Source organism: Nerophis ophidion, linkage group LG04 (assembly GCF_033978795.1).
Source record: "Nerophis ophidion isolate RoL-2023_Sa linkage group LG04, RoL_Noph_v1.0, whole genome shotgun sequence".
NCBI lineage: Eukaryota > Metazoa > Chordata > Actinopteri > Syngnathiformes > Syngnathidae > Nerophis > Nerophis ophidion.
The window spans coordinates 59,270,373-59,286,962 of NC_084614.1; the positions used below are offsets into that span (position 1 = coordinate 59,270,373).

A 16,590-nucleotide genomic window follows, 5' to 3' on the forward strand; every position below is an offset into this window, starting at 1 on the left:
AGCAGATCAAGAAGTTCATTACATTATTTTGACATAATACTACAGTTCTAAGAACATTGAAGGGCCTACTACTTTATCTAACAATCAAAATAAAAAGGTTTTTCTGGCTTTACCACATGACTAACACCTACCCTGTACTTAATCAAGCAATGGCAAAACGTATCATGTAACTGTACTACTGAGTTTGTTTGTGTTGTGTGTGTGCGTCCCTCAACAAAGCACATACCACTCTACCTATTTAACATATTACAAGGTGCTAACAGAACCAACAAAGAGATTGCCAGACTGTCACTGAATGTAAACATTACAGAAGCCAAGTGTGCTGTTCATTTATCTAAAGCAGTGGTTCTCAACCTTTTTTCAGTGATGTACCCCCTGTGAATTTTTTTTTAATTCAAGTACCACCTAATCAGAGCAAAGCACTTTTGGTTGGAAAAAAAGATGAAAAAGTAAAATACAGCACTATGTCATCAGTTTCTGATTTATTAATAAATTGCTCATTTGTAGTGGGGTTTTTTTTCAACTATTTAAAAAAAAAAGATATAAAAATAACTAAAAACTTGTTGAAAATAAACAGTGATTCAATTATAAAAAAAATATTTCTACACATATAAGTTATCATCAACTTAAAGTGCCCTCTTTGGGGATTGCAATAGAGATCCATCTGGATTCATCAACTTAATTCTAAACATTTCTTCACAAAAAAATAAATCTTTAACATCAATATTTATGGAACACGTCCACAAAAAAGCTAGCTGTCAACACTGAGTATTGCATTGTTGTATTTTTTTTTCCACAGTTTATGAACTCACATTCATATTTTGTGTTATTCAATAAATATATTTATTAAGGATTTTTGAATTGTTGCTATTTTTAGAATATTTAAAAAAAAATCTCACGTACCCCTTGGCATACCTTCAAGCACTCCCACCACATTTGAGAACCACTGATCTAAGGGACCTTAGGGACTTGACTTCTCTCTTCGCTATTCCTATGTTGTATATTCCTGAGAATCTGCTGTTTTCAAGCACCTAGATCATAAAGCCAGTCAAAGATCATCTATATGACGGCACTCTACTGTTTTAAGAATCTGCTACAAAAATGTTAGTCCGTTCCAAGTATTTGGAACTGGAATAGCCTGTCATAGTCCACTGCGCACCATTAGGTAGGGGGAACCAAACACGAATGATACTAAAGTGGACTGAAAGTGATACTTTTCACAAACAGATGACATGCACAATAGGCTGAAGTGTTGTGCTTTTGTACATGTGACAAACCATCCACTTACATTTGCTTTCAGTTTTGTCTCGTTAATGAAAACTTGCACAGTTTTTGTCCCAAAAGAGCAATATTTAGCTCGTCATCATGGTTATTTACAGTTAAAAAAATGTCATTATGAATTGCAAAATGTATTTTTGCTTATTATAGTCACTCTACACCATTTTACAATGAAATACTAGGGAAAAAATACCCTAGTAACTCCAATATTTTTTTTTTTCTTCTTAGCTGATTTTGGTGTATCTGCCAAAAACACCAAAACCCTCCAGAGAAGAGATTCTTTCATCGGCACGCCATACTGGTGAGTACGATATATTCTCCCATACAACACAGCAATGTGTAATAAACCTGGTATGTTACGTTTATTTGGGACGCATAGTTATAGTTTTAGTTCTTCCCACATTGAAATGACTACCTTCCACGTGCGGTTGAAGTGTCATAAATAAAGCAAAATGTAAGGTTTTTCGGGAATGCTTTTGATCTTGTACCCACAGCTCATCCATTATCCTACAAGAAGTGTGACGTTGTAACTCAGCTCATAGCTTTAATCCTGCAGTGTTGTCACAACAGACCCTTTCCCTCCTCCATTTCTAACCAAACTGGCAATCTTCTTTGAAGGTTTTAGCGGTGAACCTTTAGCCACAAGGTTCTCCCCCCTGTGTGAATGTTGCCCAGTCAATCATTGTCTAGAAAAGGTTCAACATCCATTCAGAAAGGCCCGTCCACCTCAGCAACAACACGACACAATGAGTTCTGAAAAGGCTGTATTACCCACAAGTCTTAGTTTTAGGCTTTGTGATTACAAAAATCAACACAAAAAGTGGTGTGCAAACATCACTTTCTTTACTGTTTGAACAATCAGATTAATGTTGCAGGGTCTTTCTAAGAACCATTAGCATGTTGTCAGCAAACAAGCTGAGCAAGCTGACTGTAAGCAAATAATGAAATATTACTGTATCAAATCCTTGGAGCCACAAAATGTCTGTAGCTAATCACTGAGGGTTGCACTACAAGTGACCTCTCTCTGTCTGCCAGGATGGCCCCCGAGGTGGTCATGTGCGAGACCATGAAGGATGCCCCGTATGACTACAAGGCGGATATCTGGTCCCTGGGAATTACTTTGATCGAGCTTGCCCAGATAGAACCTCCGCACCATGACCTTAACCCGATGAGGGTGCTGCTAAAGATTGCCAAGGCGGATCCCCCCAGCCTTGAACAACCAAACAAATGGTGAGTCATGCATTTAAATATTTCCCTTAATTATGTAAATTTCTGTATCGGTCCATTCCATCCTTGTTCTACAGTGTACTGTTTATCCTCACGAGGGTCACAGGTTTGCTGGAACCTAACTTAGCTGACTTCAAGCGAGAGGCGGGGTACACCCTGGACTGGTCATGGTGGATCAGCAATAATTTGTATTTTTATTAATTGCAAACCATGTATTCAACCTCCACTCTAATAGACGGCATGCTCTGATCAATTATAGAAAATGGTAAATAATCAAAATAACTTTACTATAAACCATGTTTCATAGTGAATGTCATTGCTACAATACACACTACCTCTGTATCTGTGTCCTTAAAGCTGGCGTTTATAGGTAAATTGAATGAGAATGTCTTTCTGTCCAGAGGGAAATAAAATCTGTCCTTTAGTAATTGACATTAGATGTAATATTTCTTTAAATAGAGCAATATAGGGGTGTAACGATTGATCAATACGTGGATAGATCGATTAATGTTGCTAGTATTTAAGTAGATCGATCTGTGATGACAGTCAAAACATATCAGGTAAATATTCCCTCTAATATACTGAAAATATTGTCTGATTACAAGAACATTTGAAAGTGTAGGTAAATATACTGTTAAAATGTTGGTTACTGTATTTTTTTATGTGTTTGAATATTGAAAATGTGTGCAGAAAATGTTTAATCCTGTTAATTCAACCTAATTCAAATTAGAATGCATTGGCCATTAATTGTTTTTTACTCACTTGTTTGTATCCATAATTTTCCAATCCAAATGTATTTATACATAACTCTTTTACAAGAAATAACAGGAATATATGATACTTTCCACTCAGTGTCCACTATTTAGTATTTCATCCAGTATTTATTTTAGAGTAACACTGGTTGTTTTTTTTGCCCAAAAGTTACTGAATTGATTTTAGCTCCCTGAATCTTTCTTGGGTCGAATATTTGTAAAAAAAAAAAAAAAAAAAAAAAGAGATGGTCCCTGAATCATGATGGCAACCACAAATATAGAATCAAATCAAATCAAATTGTTGTTAAAACCTATATTTTAACAAATATTGTATTGGTATTTTGTTGTTGTACTTTGATTAAATTCAATTGTACACTTCAGCTTGACAGATGCCAAGTGCTGCTGTAAGAATATATTTGTCCATGCGGGACGAAAAAAAACAACATTTACTATCCGGTAGGGATGGGCCGATTGATCGGTCACCGATCAGTATCAAATTATTTTTTTGTGAAAAACTATGTAATCGCCATTGCTGATTAATGCCCTGGGTTTTAGTACTCTGGCTGACACAGCTACAGTAGCAGCTAAATATTGCCCCCCCCTAAAACAGTGTTGCGCCACTCTACTCCCCTAAGATACCGGTAGTTATAATCACCTCCATTAACGCATTTCTTAGTTTCTCTATCAAGTATCATCACTGGAAGCTGAAGTTAACATGATACACACTAAGAGCAAACCAGGAGCAGGCATGCTGATAAAAGCTAAGCTGGCCGCTAAGATAACTTGCAACAACACCAAAAAATAAGTGCTTAATAAAGTTAAAGAAGTGTAGAGGGAACAACGTTATCGCAGAAAGTAAACAGATTTTAACAGGAAATTAACAAGTAGATTAATAAGAGTTAGGGAGAGGCTGATATAAAAAGCAGTGTTGGTGTGTCAGCATTGACACAGTCTGTACAAGACATGTAGAAAGAGGGCAGAGCGATTTATAAATTGTTAAGTGTCAATACCAAGGGTAGTATCACTATATGATCGATACTGGAGCAATTAGGTTGATATTTTAAATTTTTCCAAACATTTTTTTGGGTTGTTTCTGTCAATGTTAAACTGTGGGAATAATTCCCTGCACACATGAGGATTTTAGGGCAAAAGCTAAAGGATTTCAGTGAGTAGTAATATCCATCCATCCATCCATCCATAATCTTCCGCTTATCCGAGGTCGGGTTGCGGGGGCAGCAGCCTAAGCAGGGAAGCCCAGACTTCCCTCTCTCCAGCCACTTCGTCTAGCTCTTCTCGGGGGATCCCGAGGCGTTCCCAGGCCAGCCGGGAGACATAGTCTTCCCAACGTGTCCTGGGTCTTCCCCGTGGCCTCCTACCAGCTGGACGTGCCCTAAACACCTCCCTAGGGAGGCGTTCGGGTGGCATCCTGACCAGATGCCCGAACCACCTCATCTGGCTCCTCTCGATGTGAAGGAGCAGCGGCTTTACGTTGAGCTCCTCCCGGATGGCAGAGCTTCTCACCCTATCTCTAAGGGAGAGCCCCGCCACCCGGCGGAGGAAACTCATTTCGGCCGCTTGTACCCATGATCTTATCCTTTCGGTCATGACCCAAAGCTCATGACCATAGGTGAGGATGGGAACGTAGATCGACCGGTAAATTGAGAGCTTTGCCTTCCGGCTCAGCTCTTTCTTCACCACAACGGATCGATACAACGTCCGCATTACTGAAGACGCCGCACCGATTCGCCTGTCAATCTCACGATCCACTCTTCCCCCACCCGTGAACAAGACTCCTAGGTACTTGAACTCCTCCACTTGGGACAGGGTCTCCTCCCCAACCCGGAGATGGCACTCCACCCTTTTCCGGGCGAGAACCATGGACTCGGACTTGGAGGTGCTGATTCTCATTCCGGTCGCTTCACACTCGGCTGCGAACCGATCCAGTGAGAGCTGAAGATCCTGGCCAGATGAAGCCATCAGGACTACATCATCTGCAAAAAGCATCATCTTTTTGCTTTTTGCAGATGAGTAGTAATATGTCGTTTTTTATTTTGTTTCGTTACTGTTTTTGACTGTGTTTTGAGCAAACAGTTGTCCGTAATAAAAGAATAACTAACTACTTTAAATATTCTCAAACGGTCAATAGCACTAACCATAAATACATTGAAAATTCTCCCCAATAGACAATCAGTTTCAGAATCAACAGCTCAAACCCTGTTTGGAACATTCCTTGTATCCACAAAAAAAAAACAGTAAAAAAATCTATATTTTAGTGACTTACAGGGTAATAAAGTACTTTACGGAATAATGTGTATTGTACTTATAGATACAACAGTTTTACAGCGACCTATTTCTTTAAATTCCAATAATGGAAACATAAAGCCATTCATACAAACATATTTTAAATATATTTGTACATATAAAGGCAGACCTTTTGCATGGATACTCGGTTCTGCTATTCAATTGCCTAGTTTCTGCATTCCCATGCAGACTATAGAAACAGTGACATTGCACCTGAAGAAATGCTGATAGGCCCACTTTTACGACTCACTCACTTTTATGAGTCTCGATGTGCAGCACTGCATTCATAAAGGTACTAAAAGAAGTCCCGGGACGCGCCGCATAGCCTTCATTCCTGTCGAGACCTACGTTTTTACAAAAGCCAGCTGTGCACAGGAGATGATCCACATGTATCAACACGACACGTCCAGAACTGTTCTGTTCTTAACGTTTTGCTATATCACGTCATGTCTCCCCCGGTTTTTTCTCAAACTAATCCTGAACTAATAATACATTTTTGCAGGTCACCAGAGTTTAAAGATTTCCTGAGGAGAGCGTTGGATAAGAACCCCGAGACCCGCCCGACTGCAAAGCAGCTCCTGGAGGTGAGAGGATAATCAATTTAAATTAAGGAACAATACAAGAAAATATTTGAACTGATTTGCACATATAGCAGCTTTCAAAATCACATTTTCCTTCTAAAAATAGATCTCAAATCCCACATTACTAAAAAGGGAAAGTGCCTTCATGGACAAAAAAACAATATAAAGATACTCTGCCCAGTCTCAAAGGGTGTCATGACATATTAAAACATGATGCCCATTTACTACCAGAGCCCACTCTTTCTAGGCAAAAAAAAATGAACATGGTGTGTGTGGTTTCAAGCACCACAGCAGCATATATTAAAATTCCGAGCCACAGTTTCCTGGCCTTAAATCCCAAAGCTGAGGGAACGCCAGCTGTTTACATTCCCAGTCCAGGCCGCGCGAACATGTCGGGATCACGCCTCGCCTCTCTCTCCACAAGCCAGCCAGTTAGAGAAGGGAGAGATGAAAAGCGGCGATCCAGGCAGGCCATTGGGTGGTGGTGGGGAAGAGACGGGCGCGGCTCGGTTTTTGGTGCCTTGCTGGATGTTTTAGATGTGTATCACAGTCTGCTTGTGATGGCCGTCCGATAACTTTGCTTTCAAAAAGTTGTGTTTGCATATGGCATCTTTTTAGGTCAGAGGAGGAGCCTGTTGGAATGTAATATAATCGGGAATCATAGATAAGTTGTGTGCAGGATTCTAGAAAAAAAGTTACATGACATGGTAGTGAGCCTCGCAGGAATTTTTCCGAAAAGTTTCTCATAATCAGAATTTTGGTCGCATGTTGTTTCTGTATTATCTGCATTATTCAAAACCAGTTTAAATCAGAGTACAGTAAATGTAGTATACAGTGCATCCGGAAAGTATTCACAGAGCTTTACTTTTTTGATATTTTGTTAAGTTACAGCCTTATTCCGAAATGGAATACATACATTTTTCAGTAAATGCCCCTTTGGGTACACCCTGAACAAGTCACCACCTCATCGCAGTTAATGACAATGTGATTATATTTTTTTTAAATAAATTTTTTTTTTTTAAAATCACATACGATTAAATATTCAAAGATTTTCAGCAATACTTTGTTGATGAACCTTTGGCAACATTTATAGCCTCAAGTCTTTTTGAATACATGCCACACGCTTGGCACACTTATATTTGGGCGGTTGTGCCCATTCCTCTTTGCAGCACCTCTCAAGTTCTCTTAGGTTAGATAGGAAGTGTTGATTTTCCTCCAGGATGTCTCTGTACATTGCTGCATTCATCTTAGTCTAGTCAGGGAGGTGACCAAGAACCCTAAGGTCACTCTGTCAGAGCTACAGCATTCCTTTATGGAGAGAAGAGAACCTTCCAGAAAGACAACCGTCTCTCCAGCAATCCACCAATCAGCTGTATGATATAGTGGCCGGATTGAAAACATTTTTTTTTGCGAAAGTTTGCCAAAATGCACCTAAAGACTGTCACATCACGAGGAACAAAATTCTCTGGTCTGATAAGACAAGGATTGAACTATTTGGCGTGAAGGCCAGGCGTTATGTTTGGAGGAAACCAGGCACCGCTCATCACCAGGCCATACCCTCCCTACAGTGAATCATGATGGTTGCAGCATCATGTTGTGGGGATGTTTTTCAGCGGCAGGAACTGGGAGACTAGTCAGGATTAGGGATGCAACTAACGATTATTTTGATAGTCGATTAGTCAACGATTACCTTAACGATTAATCAGATAATAAAGCGTACACATATTTAATGGCTCTAATTTTTCCATGGACTTCTAAATGCAGCTTAAGTTAATTTAGGCATGTGATAACTGACAAAAAATACTGTTAACAGTCAAAACAGCATTAATGAAAACAAGCAACAAAACACAATACCTGGTGACTTCCTCAAAAAGGAAATCATTTGGTATGTTTAAAAAGCTGCACTCTAGTATATTGACTATTGACTAACGCTTGCCAGTTTTAGCACTCTAATAGACTCAATGTGTAGGAATGTATCATAAATTCTTAAAATGTTGGTCATTTAATAGATTGGCTATTTGATGGATTGTATGTTTATTCTTATGATACCTTGATGTTAAAGGGCCTTTTTTACGGAGTTGCAAATTGACACTGCTTACATTGTTGTAGACAAAGTTTTGCTGGCTGACTTTGCCTAAAATTTGTTATTTTTCACACACCTTCGACTCATTCTTGTTAGCTAACTAGCAAGGTAGAACCTAACACTTTTACAGAGGCTGTGTCCGCATCCTCCCTCCAAATGTCTGACATCATATCTCAACATTGAATGCTTGCGTATCACAGATGTACTGCCATAAAGACAAGATCCGCTTTGCAAAATGAGCGAGCTATTCATGTTTTCAACAAGAATAAGAGGACATATCCTCACACGTTACCACTGGCGATGTTTGTACGAGTGATGACGTCACAACTATTGTCGACAGATATATATGTCAGCGACAAGTTTGTCGACTAATCGTTGCAGCCCTAGTCGGAATAGAGGGAAAGATGAATGCAGCACTGCACAGAAACATCCTGCATGAAAACCAACGCTTGCCATCCAACCTGATAAAGCTTGATAGGTACTGCAAAAAAGAATGGGTGGAACTTCCAAAAGATAGGTGTGTCAAGTTTATGGCATCGTATTCAAAGAGACTCGAGGCGGTAATTGCTGCCAAAGGTGCATCAACAGAGAACTGAGAAAAGGCTGGGAACACTTATTTACTTGTGTTTTTCATATTTATGGTATGACTTAATTATTTCATGGTATGACTCGGTTAGAACTCACATCCTACCGATCTCAGGGCAGACACTCTAACCATTAGGTCACTGAGTAGGTGTACATGGACAACATGTATTTAATCTGATCATCATTCAGATTAAAATGTTGCTGTGTACATGGCCACAGCATTTATTTAATCTGATCATTATTCAGATTAAAATGTTGCTGTGTACAAGGCCCCTGAAAAAAATTCTGATTATGACGTGCATTTTCATGCATTACACCTTAAATCGTAATAGTTTAGTTTGACATGCGCAAAACCTAACATAAATGGAAAGGTGTATTATTATTTGTGCTATTGCGCCATCTTTAGAACGAGTTCGCTCATTGCGGGTGTTGAATACGCAGTGACTTCCACTGTAAACAAACACGGCTTTGTTCATTTCTGCTTGTCAGACATTATCACAGTTCACTACTTTTGTTGTACCTCTCTTTTGGAAATAGAGCTGTTCCGTTCTTTTTATGTTGTGATTATTTACAAGTTGCGTCTTTAGGTCACAACACGGTGTATATGTTTGAGGGTACCAGTTAGCACTTTGAGTATCCGTAATGTCGTGAATAAAGCAGGTCGTTAAGACGACAACTGGTTCCCTTTTTTTATTGTTATAGCGACACATGACATTCCAGACCATACTTTTGTTTTTGCTAAGCTTGCTTACTCAACAGCATATAATGCTACGTCTGTACATGTTGAATGGAGGGTGACAGCAGCTAGACCCCCACCCCCCCCACAGATACATGGAAACAAACACCTCTTTCTTGATATTTGGTATGCTGCAATTTGAAAAGAGAAAGGTTAAACACAAATGTGTATTTCACAAATAAAACCCGATTTAGTAAACCAATTTATTTTTTAGCAATTTTAACTGTTTCAGCAACATAGAATGGTAAATAAACATTCCACCAGTAACCTTCATTGTCTCACACTTAATATTAATGGGATGGATGTGCTTGGTGCAGGGACATAAGCTTCTCAACATCAGGCTGGAACTCACTAAGAAGAAGTCGTAGATCCCCGCGGTCAGTAATTTTCAGTCGGTTTCTTTGCTTGGAAAGAAGCAAGGCGACTGCACTGAAGCCCCGTTGTACTAAATATGATGTTGGGAAGGCAATAAAGTACAGCTTGACCTTGTTCCACAGCACTTGATAGCAGTCAGAGATTTTTTTTTGTAACCAAAAATCTTGATGCATTTTATCGCATTTCATAAATAGGCCTACTTAAAGACAAAAATGACAACATTGAAGGTATGAAAAGCAATTTACCCTCTCACGTATTCATTTTCTTCCATTTACTCACAGAAAATGGTGACGGACGTGATCTAAGGCACGCCACCCTCGCCACCCACACAATGACACACGCGCGAACACGCATATACACACACACACACACACACACACACACGCACGCACACACCCACACACAGGTACAAAGTCATTTACATTCGTAACAATATATATCAGTGAATGCACCACCCTAACCAGCTCAACACAACACAACACAACACGGCGCGTTCTTGCGAGTCCCCAATTTCATGTTGACTTGAACTCAAGATGATGTTGACCGCCAGAATGCGGTTTTTATTATAAGATAAAATTCTGAACATTACAAGCTTGAAATTACAAACCTGAGCTTTTGCTTTTGTAGTCTATGCTGTCGGATCTAACTGGGCCAGAGCGGCGTGTGGTAACCGGACCCTGATGCGTCGTCCACTGACTCGTCCTGCTGCACGTGTTGTGTACAAATCGTCAAACAAACGTTCGAACTTCTGACTTCGACTTCGGACTGCCGCCCCCCTACCGCCCCCTTCTTCCTCACCGCCCTCCCAGATCCTTCCACCGCCCCCAGGGGGGCGGTACCGCCCACTTTGGGAACCACTGAGCTAGACAATCATTTCATTCCAAAGAAGTTGAATAATAGTCCCACCTCCACCACCAAAATATAGCTGACCTCAAAGACATCCGCAGTAAGGATAATTTCAACCCGGATTTTGGAAGAATGATTTGCGGAACGAATCACCCGTCTTGATCGGAATGTGTGTGATCGTTTCAGAATATTCCGAATGGTGTGTTTACATGAAGCATTTTTATTCCGGTTGGACTTTTAATCCGATTAAATGTGTTCATGTACACATAGCTACAGATAGACAGAAAACAGTCACACACTAGGGTTTGATTGATTGATTGAAACTTTTATTAGTAGATTGCGCAGTAAAGTACATATTACAGACAATTGACCACTAAATGGTAACACCCGAATAAGTTTTTCAACTTGTTTAAGTCGGGGTCCACGTTAATCAAATCATGGGTTAATTTATTGCTGCCAATCAGCCACAAGGGCATATTTGCATGGCACCAGGTGTTTGCCATAACATGCTGTGATACATTTAGTTAGATTTTTAATAGTGTTTACACAGTCGTTTTAAGGTAAATGTACATATAATCAGATAAGGCCACTTTGATATCATTTAAACACTAAAAATGATTAAAGTGTTCTCACTTTGCAACACGCAGTCTCAGGTTTCTAGCCATCTATCCCAGTGATTGCAACACAGGTAGCTTTGTGTTTCGCTTCCCCAATATGGTTCATGTTTAACCTTTTACCAGCCATCCGGGCATGCGTGACACACGATCAGTGTGTCAACGTAAAACCATAAAAGCGGACTTAAGCTCTGCTGTTCTGCCTTTTTTTCCCCTCAGCGACATTGGATTCCGTTTGTTTGAAGGGATTTTGTCTGCAACATAGAAAACCGTATGGCACAAAGCAGTGCTTCTCAAATATTTACACATATTCCCACAAATATTTTGGATCGCCGCGATTAGCCTCTAGAAACACACTGTAGAAGTACTGTTTGTGAATATAGCTTGTCATTACAACTCCCTTCAGTAGATTTCTTTGTAAGCACGCTTCCTAACCCACCCTCATACGCACCTGGTCTGCCAGAGAATAAGAAGGCATAGCAGGGGTCGTAAATGTTGCCAATTTAGCAGACTTAGTCTTAAGTCTTTATCAGACACTAATCTGAAAGCATGCCACTGTGCACATCGCCCTTCTTATCCAAAACCACTTTTTGGCTCGGGCTTGCTTGTGACACAAAAGTCAACAGCAACAGAAGAATATTCGTTCGTACAGTATTTTTAAACATTTGTTTTGTCTATCATGTTTTTGCTCACTTTTTGTGTTTCCTGTAGTGTCTATAAACATTGCTTGCACATGCATCATGGCCAACTCCGCTAAATTAGCTGAAAATGCCGCAATGTCATCGCCTTGTGTGGGAAACACTGCTAAGGGACTCCATTTAATGCATCCTTTTTCAATTCTAGAAGTCCATAAACAATTTCCTCTAATCATGCATTAAAATGCACACCATTAGTCAAAGAAACAATATGAAATAATTCTACATTAAATTGATAAAATAATTTGCATGGCACAGTGGCTTAAAAAATGTGAAGCGGTTGTCTGGTCTTGCCATTCCAACCAAAGCCCTTGTCTTATAGTGGACCAGGCAGGACACCTATTTCATTGTGTTAGCAGTAGTGCTGACCTGTTTCGAGTTCTGTCTAGTCATTGCAACGGTTTATAACAAATACATTACAGGATGTAATAAGAGTTCTGTCTAGTCATTGCAACGGTTTATAACAAATACATTACAGGATGTAATATTGCTGAAGCCATTTTGTAGTTCACCAAAATAGATCAATACACAATAACCTTTCCTTATAAATACTTAAATATAACAAATATATTTTAAAACATTGTGTTTTTAGTCCTGTGTAGGGCCCGCAGTGTATTTTCCAAGTTATATACAGTGCATCACATTTTGTTTTGTTACAGCCTGATTCCAAAATGGAAAACATATTTTTTGTCCTCAAAATTCTATGGACGATGTGTAATGAAATTTTTTTTGAAAATTTTCATACCTATTCAAAAAAAATAAAAAATAAATAAAACAATCACATGTTAATAAGTCTTCATAGCCTTTGCCCAATACTTGGTTGGTGCACAAATACTTAGTTGACACCCATTCCTCTTTGCCCATTCATTTCAAGCCCTATCAAATTGGGTGGGAAGCGTTGGTTTTCATCCAGGATGTCTCAGTATATTCTGCATTCATCTTTCCCTCTATCCTGACTAGTCTCCCAATTCTTGCCGCTAAAAAACATCCCCACAGCATGATGCTGCCACCACCATGATTCACTGTAGGGATGGTATTGACCTAGTGATAGGCGGTACCTGGCATTCACGCCAAATGGTTAAATCTTTGTCTCAACAGACCAGAGAGTTTTGTCACTCATGGTCTTAGAGTATTTCAGGTGCATGTTGGCAAGCATTTTACTAAGAAATAGTTTCTGTCTGGGTACTATACCACTAAGGCCTGATTTGTGTATTGCTACAGAGATGGTTGTCCTTCTGGAAGGTTCTCTTCTCTCCACAAAGGAATGCTGTAGCTTTGGCAGAGTGACCATTGGGTTCTTAGTCACCTCCCTGACTAGACACCATCCAACCTGATGGAGCTTGAGAGATTCTGCCAAAGCTTGTGGCATCGTATTCAAAAAGACTTGAGGCTGTAATTGCTGCCAAAGTGCATCAACAAAGTACTGTGCAAAGGTTGTAAATAATATACATGTGATTTTATGTTTTTATTTTTATCAAATTAGCAAATTGCTTTGAACAAAACCTTTTTACAGTGTCATTATGGGGTATTATGTGCAGAATTTTGAGGACAAAAATTAATATATTTGGAGTAAGGCTGTAACATAACAAAATGTGAAAAAAGTGAAGCGCTGTGAATACTTTCTGGTGGCACTGAATGTATTATTTGCCCCTTGAAAGTAGAAATAGGCATCTGTCCAGGGTTCCCTCACATTTAGCCCAGTGTCAGCCAAGATAAGCCCCCACTTTCACAGGCACCTTTCACAGCATACAGTAAGTAAGACGGATGGATGTTCACCGCTAATGCAATGTCTGCCCTCTATGCTGTAATAAGATGCCGTTCAGCATTTAAACTTCCTGCCTCGTTAGACAGGAGCTGACTGTTGTTTTTGAATCAGCCAAGTTAAAAAGCCAAAGCCAAATGGAACTAAGTGCGGCAAGTAAGGCAGCAACACCTCTAAACACGTCTGCCAATGTGCACACTTGAATGCACAGCCATGTTTGTTAGGCTCCTTTTGTCAGTTGGTCCAATTAAAAATTACACAACATTTTAATAATAGATTAGTTTTTTCAAACCCAGCTGCACTCAACTTTTGAATCAGGTTTGTTACACGGTTTGCTGAAGAATTATTAATAATAGAATATTAACTGTTTTAAATGGCTGAGCCATGGCTGTGTGCCTGTGGTGTAACCGAAATTAGGAGTTGAAAAGGGACACGTTGGGTTTCATCAGCAGTGAATGTGGTCCTCAATACTGGTCTTCTCTCTCACATTTCCCCCATAAACAAACCTGATTTTCTATGTATTCTCTATCTGTCCCCTAGCACCCTTTTGTGAGCTCGGTGACGTCAAACCGCCCGCTGAGGGAGCTGGTGGCCGAGGCGAAGGCTGAAGTCTTTGAGGAAATCGAGGACAATAGAGAGGAAGGAGAGGAGGAAGACACCTTGGAGCTCACTGTGGTACCAAAACTTTCCTCATATTTCTAATCTGTGACTTTATTGGCTTCTTCATCATTTTTTGGTATCTAAAAATACTACAAGTTTATTTTCTTCTTGCCGCTCATTTATAAAGGTATGCTGACTTTAAATATGTGTTGGCTAGAAATGTGCAGTCTGATTAGAGTTTTATCAGCACAATGAAAAATTGTGCTGAAACTTAAAACCATTCTCGTTCCAGATTAGACCTCTGCCCAGGCCAAAAATGTGTTTTTAAAAGGTTTGGAATCCTAACTCTTTTTTTTTATTTTTATTTTTATTCAATCCAACAAAACAATACATGGCAATACCATAATAATGCAATCCAATTCCAAAACCAAACCCGACCCAGCAACACTCAGAACAGCAACAATAAACACTGCTATTGAGAGGACACACAACCACGAATCCTAACTCTTGAGACTACAAATAATGACTAATAGTTTTAAGTAGAGCGGTGTATTTTGCATTTATTGAAAAACAGACATATGTATTTATATATATGTATTTATATATATATATATATATATATATATATATATATATATATATATATATATATATATATATATATATATATATATATATATATATATATATATATATATATATATATATATATAATTGCGATAATGCAACAACATTTTGGTTTTTAAGCATTTAATCATTAATTTCAGGGTTTCCTTCCCCTTAATGTAATTGAATGTGTGCGCCGCCACGGCATTTACAGCCAGGCCTTGAAAATAAGTTTTTTTTTACTTGAAAACAAATTACCGTAATATGTTGTAGCCCCCAGAAGAAACTGCACACAGTCCGACGCTATTTTTAACTTTTATTACCAATCTTTTGATAACAAACGGCACAATTCCAACAGGTTTCACTGGAGCGTTGTCAGCATGTCTGCGATGTGGATGTATTTTTAATACATATTGCAGATATACCCGCGGACAGCCATCTACAAAATGTGCAAAAGTTAAGAGGTCAGTGGTGGCTTTTAAGAAGAAAAAGTCCAACTAGAGTGTGTGATTTCAAGCGTGACGTCATTATAAGTCTGTAAATACTTGAAAAAAATCACAAAGTACGACGACATGTTTCAGAGGATGTTGAAGGCATTGCCATCACGGCACGTCCTCAATATTGTTGTCCGGGTGAAAAATCGGAGAATGTTTGCCCCTGGAGATATCTGAGTGTGGCACTGAAATCAGGAAACCTTCCGGAAAAATCAGGCGGGTCGGCAAGTATGCAGCTGAGCCAAATCAGAGTGATCAAAGAGCCGCATGCGGCTCGGAGCTGCGGGTTGCTGACCCCTGGCTTAATAAAATAGTTATTAATGAATAAATCATACATTATTAGATTTATATTTTTCATAGAATCCGCACAATATATCATGTATCTGCACAAACTACAAACCCCGTTTCCATATGAGTTGGGAAATTGTGTTAGATGTAAATATAAACGGAATACAATGATTTGCAAATCCTTTTCAACCCATATTCAGTTGAAGATGCTACAAAGACAAGATATTTGATGTTCAAATGATAATCAACTTCGAATTTCATGGCTGCAACACATGCCAAAGTAGTTGGGAAAGGGCATGTTCACCACTGTGTTACATAACCTTTTCTTTTAACAACACTCAATAAACGTTTGGGAACCGAGGAAACTTATTGTTAAGGCTTTGAAAGTGGAATTCTTTCCCATTCTTGTTTTATGTAGTGCTTCAGTCATTCAACAGTCCGGGGTCTCCGCTGTCGTATTTTACGCTTCATAATGCGCCCCACATTTTCGATGGGAGAAAGGTCTGGACTGTACCCGCACTCTTTTACTACGAAGCCACGCTGTTGTAACACATGGCTTGGCATTGTCTTGCTGGAATAAACAGGGGCGTCCATGATAACGTTGCTTGGATGACAACATATATTGTTCCAAAACCTGTATAGACCATTCAGCATTAATGGTGCCTTCACAGATGTGTCAGTTACCCAAGCTTTGGGCACTAATACATCCCCATACCATCACAGATACTGGCTTTTGAACTTTGGGCCTATAAAAATCCGGATGGTTA

At 39.3% G+C, this 16,590-nt stretch overlaps 1 protein-coding gene across 2 annotated transcripts in view; it reads left to right on the top strand.

Moving 5' to 3' along the window:
• stk10 (serine/threonine kinase 10) overlaps positions 1-16,590 on the top strand; it is a 95,384-nt gene that overhangs the window by 52,121 nt on the left and 26,673 nt on the right. For both annotated transcript variants that reach the window (XM_061898606.1, XM_061898607.1), the window contains 4 exons: positions 1,507-1,579; positions 2,314-2,508; positions 6,061-6,142; positions 14,376-14,510. In XM_061898606.1, the coding sequence (XP_061754590.1) occupies positions 1,507-1,579; positions 2,314-2,508; positions 6,061-6,142; positions 14,376-14,510 (485 nt within the window). The remainder of the gene's footprint in view (positions 1-1,506; positions 1,580-2,313; positions 2,509-6,060; positions 6,143-14,375; positions 14,511-16,590) is intronic.